The 14,621-nt window shown below is 42.1% G+C and overlaps 2 protein-coding genes and 2 long non-coding RNA genes across 4 annotated transcripts in view; 2 read left to right on the top strand and 2 right to left on the bottom strand.

Annotated features, from left to right (window-relative positions):
• Positions 1-553, top strand: part of LOC148103973 (uncharacterized) — a 28,718-nt gene extending 28,165 nt beyond the window's left edge. The window contains exon 6 of the long non-coding RNA XR_015717127.1: positions 106-553. This is a non-coding gene — a long non-coding RNA (uncharacterized LOC148103973). The remainder of the gene's footprint in view (positions 1-105) is intronic.
• Positions 554-740: 187 nt separating this feature from the next.
• On the bottom strand, positions 741-2,107 carry LOC148103972 (uncharacterized). Its single transcript, XM_087838246.1, has 2 exons — positions 1,379-2,107; positions 741-1,040 (listed from the first exon to the last, which is right to left on the bottom strand). Exons 1-2 carry the CDS (start codon positions 2,078-2,080, stop codon positions 741-743), a joined length of 1,002 nt encoding a protein of 333 aa, XP_087694372.1. The 5' UTR covers positions 2,081-2,107.
• A 609-nt stretch (positions 2,108-2,716) lies between these two features.
• On the top strand, positions 2,717-7,524 carry LOC148103971 (uncharacterized). Its single transcript, XR_015717131.1, has 3 exons — positions 2,717-2,863; positions 3,961-4,052; positions 7,167-7,524. It is a non-coding gene; the product is annotated as an uncharacterized LOC148103971 (long non-coding RNA).
• Positions 7,525-10,085: 2,561 nt separating this feature from the next.
• LOC118455691 (uncharacterized) lies at positions 10,086-12,147 on the bottom strand. Its single transcript, XM_035915336.2, has 2 exons — positions 11,274-12,147; positions 10,086-10,559 (listed from the first exon to the last, which is right to left on the bottom strand). The coding sequence occupies exons 1-2, from the start codon at positions 11,976-11,978 to the stop codon at positions 10,482-10,484; spliced, it is 783 nt and encodes a 260-aa protein (XP_035771229.2). The 5' UTR covers positions 11,979-12,147; the 3' UTR covers positions 10,086-10,481.
• Positions 12,148-14,621: the final 2,474 nt, after the last annotated feature.

Genomic DNA, 14,621 nt, shown 5'->3' with positions numbered 1-14,621 from the left:
ATGCTGGCTGTAACCTCATGTTTGAGATCGTTGCTCCTCCTGATTTATAGCTGTTAAATTACTGTCTGTTTGTATCTTGAGTAAGGACCTCTCCCTTTCTCACAGCACCACATCGCTGGCCAAGGAGGCTCAAACTCGCTTCTACTTCCTCTGGAAATTGAGGAGAGCACGAGTCCCACCTGCCATAATGTGCTCCTTCTACTGGGAATTCTTATTTAAATATCAATAAGTGAATGAATGAGATTCACAGCTTTAGCAAGGACAAGCTTACCAAGAAACCATACTACAGAAAGAAAATGCCAAACTTTACTTATGCTTGTCCATATTTGATTCTTTGAAATATTTTCTCATTAAGTCTAAATGTTCCAGAACAGATGCAATTAGCTTTCGTTTCCTGTGGCTTTTTGCCCTCTTGTGATCGTTCTGGGTCGCTGAAGTTTTCCATCACCACCTCATCCTACAACCTATAATCTAAAATTAAAGCTTATAAGAGGTTTATAAACGGATTATTTCCTCTTGGCAGAAAACACCAATAAATCAATAAAATATAAAAGTGTGTGTTTGTGTGTTTTGTTTTGTTTTTCTTTACGGTCCAAGTTACTGAAGTTACTGGTGTGCAGATACTGTGTAACTTGATACATGTAAACACAGAAGGTGAATTTAGACACGATAGGAAGACATAGAGACACTGATGAGCATCTCCAAGTAAAAGAACCAGTTTCTTTATTTAAAAAAGATGTTTATTTAATTTTTTCTTCATTATTATTGTTGTTATTATTAATAGGCAGTAGGGTAATTTCCTCTGGAGCATCAGGTGGCCTTTTAAAGCCATTTGTAGAGACGTGCTGATCTCCTGATGACTGATCATTATTGGTGATATGGCACCCGTTTAGTTGGGCTCCGGTCTCCTCCTCTCTTGTTTCTCTCCTCCGTTTCCGGCCCAAGAGGAAAGCCAGAGGACCAACGATCCCAGATGTTACAGCTGCTGTTACAAGGAATGTGATCACTGTGGTCCATGTCCTATCAGAGGACTCTGATGGCTGTGAGGACAAGAAAACAGGAACCAGGCATGTTAGTGAGTGTGGGTTGTGCGAAGGTTTCAGCCAGCGTAAATTTAAACAAACCAAAAACACAATAAATGTTTCTGTGCAGTTATGTTATCTACTATGCAAGGCATCAAATTCAGGTGTTGGTGGAAAGCCTGGTGCTGTGACATCACCCCACTGTCCTCCACTCAAACACTGACCCACTGCTCCGAAGCGCTGACTGCAGATCTGGCTGAGTGGCGCCAGATTCAGACGCGCCAAACGCGCCAATAACGAGCCATCAAAGTTTGTTGTTCAGTGTGTAGCTATTTAAATGTGGTCGGTGTACTCACCGTCGGTGTGGTTGTAGGCAGAGGTGTGCTACCGGCTGCTGTGGGGACTTGAGGGTGGACTCGCAGGCGGACAGCAGATCGGTGTCTCTCCCACTTGTCTATGTCACAGTAATAAACTCCTTCATCTTGTTGCTGGACTCCCTTTATGGTGAGGGACAGGTCTGCTTGTCGGTCCCACTCTGATGGTATCGACACCCGGCTTGTGTCAACGTCTCCCCCGTATGTGATTCCCCCTGTTTTAGCATCCAGCTGAAGCACCGCGTTTCCATTTGTCCTCCAGCGCGCAGATTTCACCGACTGGCCCGCGGTGCCGGAGCGGCACGGGAGTGTGGCATCCTCGCCCTCGGTTACATCAACTTCAGAGGGGACAAATACTTCCAGCTTGATCGCTTCCAAGTCTTTGCCGTTGCATGTAAACTCGTACAGCCCTTCGTTGTTCAGATCTGCGTTGTCCAGGATGAGAGAGAGCCCTCTTTGATTCACGCGGTGTGAATGTTGTGGTCCGGGTTTCCAGACGTTTTCCAGGAAGGCGATCAGCTCCGTGCTGGCATCATTCCTTCGTAGATTCAGTGTTCCCTGTCCCTTCAGGCACTCCTCTGACAGCAGAAACTCAACGTCATCTCCTAAAGGAGCTTGGATCAACTTTCCGAAAACCTCGCTGCATAAAAATAGAAGAATGCACAAAAAGCTCAGAGTCTTCATCCTGTGAATGAGGAGGTAGAGTGTCTAGCTCGTGCGCTACGGGCTTTTAAATAAGGAGAAGGCAGAGACAGTAACGCCCACCGAAGGGCGGCAGCTTTAGTGCCGCAAGCAGGTTTTGAACATAGGATTCCTGCCATCACGAATGGTTTCACTACTCACTGAGTTACTCAGTTCTGTCAGGGCCTATCACCTAATCAGTGTAGTAGAAGAGGAGAGGGAAATAATGATATTTCTTTGCAACAGAAGCCTCATCATAACATTAAAACACACGCAGAAGCGATGACAATAATAATAATGACTGTATTACGGTCTATATTACTATATTATAGCATGTCTTCTTATTAAAACATCTGTGTGACTTTAATCATGAACAATATAGAGACTTTCTCTATTGTACTGTTATGTTATTCTTTTAGTTGTAGACTACAGCTCTTTGGTCAACAGTCAATACTTGCTGTTTTTAAATATGCTAATAAATGTTTTGACTTAACTGTGACAATCAGCTGCGTTTTACTTTAAATGCATGCAGTTTATTGTGTTTATTCACTGTAATAAAGATTATTAGTAGAAACGGGTCAAAAAAGGCAAAAGGAAGGGAAAAAAGGAAAGTGACGTGCTGCGCTCCGGTTAGCTAGTTTTTATGTTGGACGGTGAAAGGAGGGGAGCCGCAAAGAGCCGAAAATGTTAAAATGTCCGCACAGTATGTGCGTTAAACCGGCTACAGACATGAGGACGTTACTCAGTAGTCTTTTATTCATCCCGGATACGCCTGCATAACTTCAGGTAAACTGTTTTGTTGTTTCTATTATTATTAGTATTATCATTTTAGCTCATCGTTAGCTTCAGTAACATGCTAACAAACCTAGCCTTTTTGGAGCTCGTCGACGTTTACAAATTGGCTGTTTTGCGGGGGGGTTTGTAAACGTTTGTAGTGGTAGTTTGTGGTTTGGGGGAAGTTGTCGACTTTAAACACAGAGTGTGTTTTAAAGCCGGTGTTCAGATCTACTGGCGTTTAGATCAACTGGCGCTGGTCGAACAGATGTGTGGCAGTTTTGCGTTTCAGGAGCTGCTACCGACAAACCAACAAAAAAACGCCAAATGTGTCAGCTGTGACACTTGTGAGGTTATCTCAAACACACTCCGTCAATCTTGATGCTGTTGAACAACAAAATGTTGAAAAATGCTGCGGGTGTACCTGGTGATATGATATCACCTGGTGATATCATATCAGCCACACAGAGGGAGTTGACTGAGAGCCACACTCCCTCTGTGTGGCTGAGAGGCTGCAGGAAATCCTAGCAGGGTCATTAGTGATAACAAGGAGGCTGGCTGTGTGCCCAGTCACCAGTTGCAAAGCACCCCTGACAATTGAGTGCTTTGGTATTCCTGACAGGCTCTTTAACAAGCTGCCATTAATAGCACAGATGTGGAGACTTAGCACAATGCCATTAAAACTCTGACATTTATGTGGACAGAAGTAAGATCAGCTCAGATTTGTCCTGTATCCTTCCTTCACACCAACTGGTCACCAGCAGCCAGCTGTCTGAGCTGAGGAAACAAAAGGCACACTTACAGTCTAAGCTTTGGTTTCCCCCTAATGTTAGAGTTAGCCTTACTGCTACAGTCTCATGTTGCTGTCACAAGGAAGCCACAGGGATCCTGCACTCACTCTTCATAGAAAGTGACTGTGATATGTTAGTGGTTTGAGTTTTCATAATAAGCTCCTTGAAAGTTGTCAGTCTGTTTCACTGTGGTGAGACTTAACATAGTCCTACTCAGACCCAAGCACCCTGCTTTAAATGTGTGTGGTTGTCTGTGCTGGTTGGCCTGCATGTTTCTCTGTATTTGACAAAGTGGTTTCTGTTTGTTCTCTGTTACAGCAACCATGATGGATGCTCTGATGCTGGTGGAGAGACGTGATGTCAGCGAGGATTCACCTTCAGAGAGGGCTGAAGGGGCTGGACAGTAGGAGGTGAGCAGAGCTGGAAGGATGATGGCCTGTGTGGTTTGGTGGAGGACAGACGATACAGTCAGATTCAATATAAAGCAGGTGGAGCTTTGACAGCAACCACACAGACCCAGGGAAATGATCTCTAGATGAATTAAATGAGACTTTAACTTGTTTTAGTCACATTTGTTATTTCTTATTGTTGAACAAGGCTGTTTTCTTCGTTGTGTGTAGTTGAATCTGTGCGGTTGACAGTTTCCAGTTGTGCACAAGCTCCTTGGACTGTGTGATTTTACTTTGAATTGTGTACTGTGTATGTGGAAGAATACCTTTAAGGTTTATGTTGAAGAGTGAATCTGTTTCAGTGCAGCTGGTGTACTTTCTTCTTCCTTCTTGTTGTCACACTCAGACTTTTAACGTCCTTGATCTTTGCATTAAATCAGCTGGTCCTGATAATCTGCTCCTGCCTTCCAGTGAGAGGCGATCAGGTGACCAGATGTTGTCTTGCAGGTGTCGATTGCAATCCTGTGAGAGCAGAAATGTTACATCATCACCTACAGTTGGATGAATTGTGGTTGATTAAAAACTAGAAAAGGTAGAAAGTCACTGCTGGTTTCAATTTCACAGCGCCTGTGATGCTCACCACTTTGGTGTTTAAAGTGACATTTGCCAAAACTCTAGCTGACTGTAATTGAGACCCCACTCAAACACATTCTCCAGTGTGTGTGTGTGTGTGAGAGAGAAAGGAGGGTGGTGCCATTGAGTAAAGTGTTTTTATTTCTCTAAGTAGTTTAATTCATGGTTAAGTACCACATTAACCACAGCACCAGCTGTTTACACAGTTATTTATTGGTCTGTTAAAGCCTGCTGAGGGGAAACTGTAGAGCAGAGAGGACCACATACAGCCCACTTTGGTCTCAAGTGGTTTAAATCACTGCAACTCTCTGTCAGTGTGAAATGTTTAACTACTCTGTAACAGCACAGTTCAGCACAAATGCACACCAACAAACAAACAAAACTTAATAAAACACACATAAAAAATCAATCACAGTATGTTCCCATTTAATAATCTGACAGTCAGAAATATATATACTCCTCCTGTTTTCTCTCATATGATGATGATTCCGGTGGATCCTTGTAGCCCAGTGACTGTAAGATATTTTATACAGTCATTGTATTAGATTGTATTATACATCCACAAACACATTAAGTTCAAATCTCACAGAAGTGGCACGCCCACATACGCCTTTGTTTGAAATTAGAGTTATTGCCAATAAGTTGGGGGGAGGGGGAAGAAATTGATAGTATCTTGATATTTTGCATGATGATATGAAAATATCAATATTTTATATTACGGCCCGTCTCATGCACGGCCATCATGAGGCACGTTAGCCGAGTAAACTCACATTAAATCATCTCAACACAAATGCCATGGAGCACTGGACACCCTCAGTTTGATACACCTGCCTCCTAATTCATAACAAATCACAACAACAGCTGCTTCAAGGCACTTTATATTGCAGAGTAAAGACCTACAATAATCACAGACTGATATCATATTGACTGTCTCGTGGCAACAATCATGTCAGGATTTGTTGACAGTGTTGGTGTGTTTGATCGTCTCATTTTGGTGCAAAAAATAGTTGATCTGACTGGATGAAACTGATGTTGACAAAGTTTAACTTTGAGGACATAATTTGCAGAAACAAAGTGATAAATCACAGTTGTTGTTTTTGCAATACTCAGAATATCGCAAAATGTTTCAAAAATGCAACAATATACTATCATGAGTGAAGTATGGTGATAGGATCCTATCGTGTGCTGTCTGGTGATTCCTGCCTCTAGACTTTGATCTTTGCTGATCGGCAACATTAACGTCCATCAGCACAGCGTTTCCCACTGAGAGCTGTGGACTGGCTGCACCTTGTTGACAGGCTGAGTGACACTTGGAGAGCTGTGGACTGACCTCAGTCTCAGGAGCTCAATTCTGCACGACGGCACTGAGCCTCAGCAGGCAGACAGACTCCCTGACATTTATTAACTGTACTTACTGTATGGGTGCTTAGATTTGCACTGGGAATGACAGCTGTCGGATATAAGAGTAATTATATCTGATAGACTGGTTAGCTCGGACTATAGAAGATTACATTCATTTGATATTTAGCTGGGAGTGGTGGCCTCCCACCACTGCTACCACCATTTGCTGTGGTAGGTGTGACAGAGCAGAAGTGAGTGATTGAAGGAGAATAATTAGTTTAATAAAATGAAATAAAATGTCTTCACATGTCTGTGAAATACTCAGCTTCGAAATAGAAAGTGCTGTCTCACTGTGACATCTTTGCATTAGCTGGCTCATAAAACCTCAGATATAACAGACATGCTTCAGTCTCTGTTTGCTCTCACACTGAAAGTGATGTCACGCCTCCTTTCACACCTACTTCAGTCCAAAACAATATCAGAGGAAGTGTTGATAGAGATCAATAGAATATATAAGAAATACAATAGAGACACACAGCAGTGCTGCAGACAATCGATGATCTTTCACAAGATCAATGAACACTTGGCAAATTCAGTATGTAAGCAGTGAGAGAAAGTCCACAACAAAGTCATTAAATCATTGTTGATTATTGACTCATCTGAAACTCTGAACACATGACCCACTCAGATTATCTGTTTCCATATGTTACCAAATCACAGAGACGCCTTCCTGATAATGAAACTTGACTTTAGGCTCCGTGTACCTCTCAGCCTGTTAAGTCACTCTGTGGTGCTCTTCATGTCAGCTGTGGTATTTGCTGTGTGTTTAATCTGTGCACACAAGTTGTTTTGCATGATAAAAGCTGAAAACTGATGTGTAAACACTGAGAACAGTGACTAACAAACAAGCCCATAAACAGGAACGACCCACCGCCACCTCTTAAATGGTTAATGAGAAAAAGTCTGTTTTTTTTTATTTACATTACATACTTTACTGCAAACAACTTCAGACCCTTGAGCAGTTTTCAGGAAGGTAGGACTGAAATAATCTCTGTTGTTGTTTGTTTGATGATCTTAGTGCTGATTTGATCTTTCCAGCTTCTTTAACTGAGTCTTAATGTTAATCCTCTGTGTGTGTGTGTGTGTGTGTGTGTGTCTCAGTGTGATGCAGAGTCACTCCTTACTGAACCCGACCCTGCAGAGCACTGAGGGCGTCCTGTCCAGCATCAGGCAGGAGTTTGTGGAGGACGATGGCTTCTGGAGGGTCCTGCTGCTGCTGCTGGTCATCACCCTCCTCTCCCTGGGCCTCGCCTACTACGTCAGCAGAGTCCTGCCTTTCTCAGGGTGGAGAGGAGGCAGTAAAATAAATGAAGATCTTTATGTAGAACAAAAACTCTGGTATTTATTTGTTGTGCAAATCTGATCATTTTATTGGAATCTGAACAACATCATGTGATGCTGTCAGCACAAAGAAGAGAGGACGGTGACTCAGAGACACCAACAGCTTCCTTCATGTGTGGCCTAACACCTTTACAACCACTCATTGATACAGTCACTTTTACATCCCCGTTTGCTCTGTTACAAGCTGTATATTGCTGATGTTTTGTATCTTTTCATTGTTTTCTCTTCACTTGTTATTTATTCAAATGTCTTTGGTGTGAATTTTCCCTCGCTGTCTTTATTTCACACAAATACCTGCAGCCTTTCTGACTGGAAACAGTTTTGTCAGGATATCTTGATGTTCTTTGTTCAAAGGTTTTCAGTGTTTATTCCATCAAACATTTGAAGTCATTTAATGTGCAAAATGAATAAAATCATGACTGTAATCTGCATCAGGTTAGAGCGTCACTTTGTTACCAACTCAAAACTTTATTGGCACACAGCAGCTAACCTGAGCTTTTTACAAAGAGCAAAGAAAACAGGAAAGACTGTAAATCTGTAGAAACAGGCAGGATTAGTACTCGCTGTAAATGAATATACATACAGAACTTGCTCTGGCCAATGGGGGAAAACCTTCAGCTGTTACTGATCTTTGATGATTCAGCATTTTAATGAATCTGGGTGACGGTAAGAGAGACGTTACAAAGAAAAACAAACACTTGAGATTCTTGTTTGACATTTAGACCTTCCCCTGGATGTGCCCTGTTAGAAAAGAGAATATCCTGTCAAATTAAGACTCTTGTGTTAAAACCAGGCTGTGATGTGTTTGACTTCAACTAAGATCAGTACATAAATGTGTCACCGCTTTTTTCCGTTACATAATATGGTAAAGTGCTGTAGGCCACATGTTTGGTAAAAATGATTTAAACAGAAGTAGTTTTGTTTTGGTTCTGGTTTTTGACTGTGTGCTATTCACAGCCTTGCAATATGACATCCATATCAATTGAAGTCATGTTTAGTCCACATAACGGTTTCAGTGAACCATGCACTGCCTAAAGACATTCAGACTTGCTAAACCAAAACAAGGCAAAGCTTCAGATAAACCTACATAAGGTTACTCTACATTTTCACTTTGCTGTTTGAATGCTTTGCCTTGCAGTGTCACCAAAGAGGATATTCAGTTTTAATAAGTTTCACAAGGCCTTTGCATGTAAGTGGTGGAACCAATGTTCAGTCTGTTGTTTGGGGTTGACAATATTTTCAGTTACACGCCACACTCGGTAGAGGGCAGCATGCTTTCCTCTCTCACTTGGTGGTAGAGCTATGTAGACGCTTGCAACGAAGTTTTCCAGCTGTGGAAAGGAGTGACACTGCAAGATGCGTTTTCATTAACCCCTGCAAGTTAATGCGGCCAGTGAGGTATGCAATTTGTATTTTATATGTTGTGGTAGGAAAATAAGATGTTGTTTGTGACAGAACTGGCGAGTTTATGGTTATCACGTGTAATTTGTTAACATTTTGTAAAGGTCAAATCGTGAGTGTTTTATGTTGTTTAATAATGTGCTTTTTTGTTTATTCTCTATGAGAACAATTTACTGTGGAAATTGATAATTTTATGTTGTTTGTACAGTTCTCACGGCACCTGTGTGCAATAAATGCCAGTAGAAATCAAGAACGCCTTGTGTCCGTTTTTCAACTTGGAGGGAGTTACATGTCTGCTCAAGTGTAAAAAGAATTAAAAGGTTATGGTACTGATTACAACAAAAAGGGAGTCATAACTCATGTTATTTAAAAAAAAAAATGAAGATCTGAATATATAGCAAAAAATAAAAAAAAAATTAAAGAGAAAATACACTATAAATTCAGAAACTCATGTCCTCATGCCATTCTAAAGTTGTGCAGCGGGGCAGATTAGAGTGTCTGCTGGGCCAAATGTGGCCCCTGGGCCTTAGGTTTGACCCTCCTGCCCTAGAACATGCTGTCCAAACATCTTCCTTTTTTCGCTGTCTTAGTGATGTAGTCTTTTCTATGTGTTGACAATACCACACATAACGATCATACGGCGTTTTGTCAGTTTTCAACCAGTGAATCATTAATTTGACCTTAAACACTTTGGTGGATGTAAGCAATCATTACGTCATTACAAAGTTTTATCGGAATTCTATCGGAAAATACAAAGAGAAAAAATATGCAGTGATTTGTATTAAATAGTAATAAATATATACATGCTGACGTAACACTTGCCGAACAATTTGTCTTCTTTGTATCCGCATTAGAAAATGTTTGTGTGGAGAGTGAAAGGGTTTGCTTCATTAGTAGATTCTGAGAGGTGATTGGAGGCATTTCCGATTCTTATTTAACGAAGATAAATGTAAATATACGTCTACAAATATTAAAAATTAATCCAAGAAGCACTGTGGCCTAAAATGTATTCATGTGAATTGTTGAAGGGTAGAATGATGCGTTTGACGTTTATAAAACAGATTCTAATAGGAAAAGAAGGTGAGCCTGGCTTTACATAATTTAATTTCATTTGTCAAACCACGTGTTTCCGTCTGAAAGGAGGAACTTTTAACCTAAGCCGAGGCCTCCGTGATGGAGCAGGCAAACCACGAAGTGTCCGTGAAAATATCCGGACTTCACTGTTAACATACAGGAGGCCTGTGAGGCCTGAAGGCACTGAAGGTGAACATGTATCGCCTCACTCAGGCAGTGGTGTAAACACACTGTTTATTTAATCACACACAGCTGAAGCAAGATATTACAAAAAAAGAAAAAAAAAGGAAATTAAGACAGTAAATGAAAGCTTTGATCGATGTAAAATGCATAATTATAAGTATAAGCTGCAAACAATAAGCTGAAGCGCATTAATAAGTTAAAGGTTGTCACTTATTGATCGTAAAAGTCTTCAGACGTCTGCCTGGGACGTATTTGATAGATGGTGGCCATTTATCGGAAGTGTGTGTGAGGACGATGGCTCAGAGGCTCCGACGCCCCGTTTACATCATGTCGTTCATCTCCGGGTCCAAAGCGTCGTAGTAGACGTGACAAGTACGTGGAGCAGTGAGATTTCAGGAGCCATCCACACACAAGGCCTCAAACCAAAAAGACCACAGCTGTGATGCAGACAGCGACCAGAGTTTGTCCGTTTGCGTCTGAAGTCGTCTGTGTTGGCTGCAGAGGATACAAGAGCAGAAATGCGATCAGATTCATGGAACTTTATATGAAGCTGTTTCAGGTTTGATTAACGCGTTTCTGTCTTTTTTTGGTCCCGTTTGGATCTACGTTTGCATGGGATTAATGAAGACTGTCATTTTTAGAAACTCACACCATGCTGTCAGAGAAGAGCTGATGTTGATGCTTTTAAAGCATTCATGTCGTTTGATGTTTGAGCTGATAAATGATAGATCTGAAATTTCTAGATTGTTACATAGTGCCTGTTCTACATCTATCCAAGGTTCATCTAAGAGGGTGTGTTTAAACCATCTAGAGATGAACTGAAGCCTGTTGGCTAAAAAATAGTGATTAAAGTTAGGCAGATCTAATCCTCCTTTATTCTTGGTCTTTTGTAGTGTTTTAAGCTGATACGTGGGGGTTTATCTTTCCAAAGGAATTTAGAAATATACGAGTCTAGAGATCTGAACCAATCTTGTGATGGCTTATTTAGGATCATTGAAAATAAATAGTTTATTTTTGGCAAGACCATCATTTTTATAGCGGCGACCCTTCCCATGAGTGATATGGGTAAAGATTTCCATCTAGTCAGATCGCCTTCTACTGTCTTTAAAAGTGGGATGTGGTTTAATTTAGTTAATTCTGAAAGCTTAGGAGAGACATTAATACCTAAATATTTTATATTTCCAGACGCGTTTCTGTCTAAATACTCACAGACACCGATGTAGGAGGAGGAGTGCTGGTGGTCGGATCCGGGCTGCTCTCACTGACCTTCAGCCTCGCAGCAGCTGGTGTCCCCCTCTGTTCCCCTCTGCCTTCTTTTTGGATGTAACAGAAATAATCCCCCTGATCTTCCCTCCGAGCCCGCTGCAGGTTTAAGGACAGGTCTCCGTGTGAGAACCAATCAGCTGACAGAGACAGTCGATCATCAGCAGTCCAGTTACTGTTACCGCCGCACGAGTCACTCCTCAACACATCCTTCCCGTCTTTAACCCAGCGCACAGACCAGCAGGTGCCAGCTGTAGTCGCATGGTAGCAGGACAGGCTGACCTCGTCTCCCTCTGTGACGGATGATTCTGAGACCACGACAACGTCCACCTGGACAGCAGACACCTCCCGACCTCCGCACACGAACGCATACACTCCACTGTCCGTGTAAACTGAGCGATTAAAAACAACAGAGGAATTGGGACTGATGCGATCTCTGAAACTTTCCTCTGGTGTCCAAACTCCGTGTCGGTGCGAGGCGACATCCCGGGACTGAGGCTCTGTTTGGCGAAGTTTTCCCTCTACATCAGTCGGACAGTTTCGAGGAAGAGTAAACGAGTCTCCTAAAATCACTTTCACATATGGTATACTACCCTCACTAAAAACTCCCCCCAAAAAGAGCGCAGATAAGAGCAGCTGAAGCAGCTCCATGCCGAAATTTCCTACGTTGAGTATACTTTCGCGGCCGGTATTCGGCTGAGACGCTGTATAGGTCAAGCCCGCAATGTTTTCACTCCACGATCCGTCTACTCCAAAATTAAGTGCTTGTCTAAATCCAGCTAGCTTCACCCTGAGAACACACTGACCGTACCTCTGTGGCTTTGCATCTCCGGTGCAGTTTTGCTGCATTTAAAACACAACGTTAAACTGGGAGCGGTGAAAAGCGGAGCCTTTATTTAACTCGTATCTTTTATTTTGAAAACAGCGGAGCGGAACAGAACAGCGCATGCAATCCCGGCAGCACGTCACTTGACACAGTGCACAGTGGCGGTCCTAGCCTGTTTGGCGCCCTGGGCGAACACTCCCTCTGGCGCCCCCCCCCCCCCCCCCCCCCACACACACACACACACAAAACATATTAAGGATTGTACATTAACATAAAACTGTTGTACACACACACACACACATATGAAGAGAGAGAGAGTATGCATTGTATGCAAACGGTTACCAAACAGCCATCATAATTCGTCATACAATGAGAACAGGACAAATCAACAACTGACAATGACTAATTAATATTAAAATCTGTAACATAATGTATTGTTTGGAGTTTAGTCTGTTACTGTTACTATTTTTACCATTTCTCCTTGGAGCAACTGTAACCCACATAATTTCCTTAGGGATTAATAAAGTATTCTGATTCTGATTCTGATTGTTTCAGGATACATGACCTGCCATTATCCAACGACACATCTGCTTACGTGCATCTTTTGCTTGTTTCTCTTCCTCTTCTTTTCTCTTTTTTCTAAACTGAAGACATGATGGCTTTGAACTTTTCTTGTCCATCTTCCATTGGTTTTAATTTTGCACTCCAGTATGAACATCCATCCCCCAACTCGAGGATCACCACAACATAACCTAACAGACCTACACCTTAATTCACAGATTCACTTTGTCTAAGGTGCATTTCTGGGATTTCAAACAACCCAGGATTCAAATCATGAATACATGATGGGCTTGGAGTGACAACATTATGAATGAAATGTGCTCTATTTGGAAGCAGCAGGGGCCTCCTGCTTTTGACGGGTTGTGTGTTAGACTTTAAATCATCAAACTGTAAATTTAAAATTGTTATTGATCCCTTTACCCCGAGTCCTAAAGTGTATATTTATTTTATTACTCTTCTTATATTTATTGTTTGTTTACTTTCACTGCTGTAACTGCAGCCTCGTCGTCTCTTCTCTCTACTGGACTGTATGTAGCGGAGATGACAATAAAGTTTTACTTTGACTTCAGCAGCGAGCAGGCGCACCGAGGGCTCTCGCGCTCACTTTTCGTGTATAGAATTTCGAAAAAACATCGGTGCAAATTATAAGTCTGTATCATGATGTCTGGTGTTTTCGTGTTTATTGGTTTGTTTTTATTTTGTTTTACTTTGCGAGTTGGTTATTAGACGCTGCTCCAGCCGGTCAGAGAATCCCCCGCCGCCCCGCCCTCTCCTCTCTGCGCCGCAAGCAGCAGGCGCACTTCGCAAACGGAGGGCGCCCTTACTCCCATCAAATGGGCAATAGAAAGCCGATCGGTGCCTGTGACATTCCCAATATGCGCTGGCATGAAGTCGGGGCAGCATGAGTACGAGCATTTTTTATTTTTTTTGCCGATGCCCGTGATGCCGCCCCCCACCGAGATGCCGCCCTGGGCAACCGCCCGTGTCGCCCGTATCTAAAACCGCTACTGACAGTGCAGGTTCAGTTCTGTGGCCACACCCCGTTTTATTTGTCATTCGTCTCGTCTGCATATCAGCACGGTCTTATTCATATACGATGCATACACGTGTTTGCGCAAATATGTGAAAATCGGATCGCACTGGTTAGAGTGACAAACAAAAATACACCAAAGAGGAATGAAGTTTGGTTGACTAGTGACACAACCCGTGACCCCAACCTCACACTTGCTCTTTTTATGGTGTCTCAATAGTGAATCTCTTCCTGGGGCAGGCTAAATATGTGTCATTAGTGATGTAGTATGACATGTTCCATAACGGATTTATAATACGGATACACATCTTTGCACAATGTCAAGTATCATATCGCATTATCTGTGATATAGCGACATGTATTTATGTTTACTAGTGCACACAGAACAGTGAGACAAGCCGAGACATGTCTCAGAGTGTGGGGCTCCAGTGATAATGACCTCAACAATCTCCAGTAAAGCACAGTGCATGCAAACATTAATGCAAATATATAGGACAACTGGACACAACAAAGTTTCCCCTGCAGTCTTATCAGACTATTAAAGCACGCGAGGAGAAATACGAGCTGATTCAAGAGTAAACAAATGAGTCAACGCCTCATAGCTTCGCCTCATTTGAACTGTAATTTACTGATGCGGTTTCACAGTTAGTCAAAATGATCGAAATCCCAGATATATTTGTCAGTTATTCTGCAGCTACAAGGTTACGTTCTTGTGTTTATTGTCAAACTAAAGCGTGAAGCTGTCATGATATATATTTCCAGGGAAAACTCTACCAATGTTACGCTATTATTGTTTTATAATGTAGCTGCTGGGATCTTGTTTCAGTTGTTTCACACTTTGAATTAGAGTATTTTTTAGTCTTTACATATCAGCATA

This window comes from Neolamprologus brichardi, chromosome 3 (genome assembly GCF_056152115.1).
Source record: "Neolamprologus brichardi isolate AB-2024 chromosome 3, ASM5615211v1, whole genome shotgun sequence".
Lineage (NCBI taxonomy): Eukaryota > Metazoa > Chordata > Actinopteri > Cichliformes > Cichlidae > Neolamprologus > Neolamprologus brichardi.
Note: the sequence above shows the minus strand (reverse complement) of the source record. Positions and strands in the feature narration are given on the sequence as shown.

Excerpts from the sequence above, each read along its gene's own strand:
- LOC118455691 (XM_035915336.2), bottom strand. The coding sequence starts at position 11,978 with ATGGAGCTGCTTCAGCTGCTCTTATCTGCGCTCTTTTTGGGGGGAGTT. Across the intron at positions 10,560-11,273 it reads CTCCTCCTACATCGGTGTCT|CCAACACAGACGACTTCAGA; the intron begins GTGAGTATTTAG and ends TATCCTCTGCAG.
- LOC148103972 (XM_087838246.1), bottom strand. The coding sequence starts at position 2,080 with ATGAAGACTCTGAGCTTTTTGTGCATTCTTCTATTTTTATGCAGCGAG. Across the intron at positions 1,041-1,378 it reads TGCCTACAACCACACCGACG|CCATCAGAGTCCTCTGATAG; the intron begins GTGAGTACACCG and ends TTGTCCTCACAG.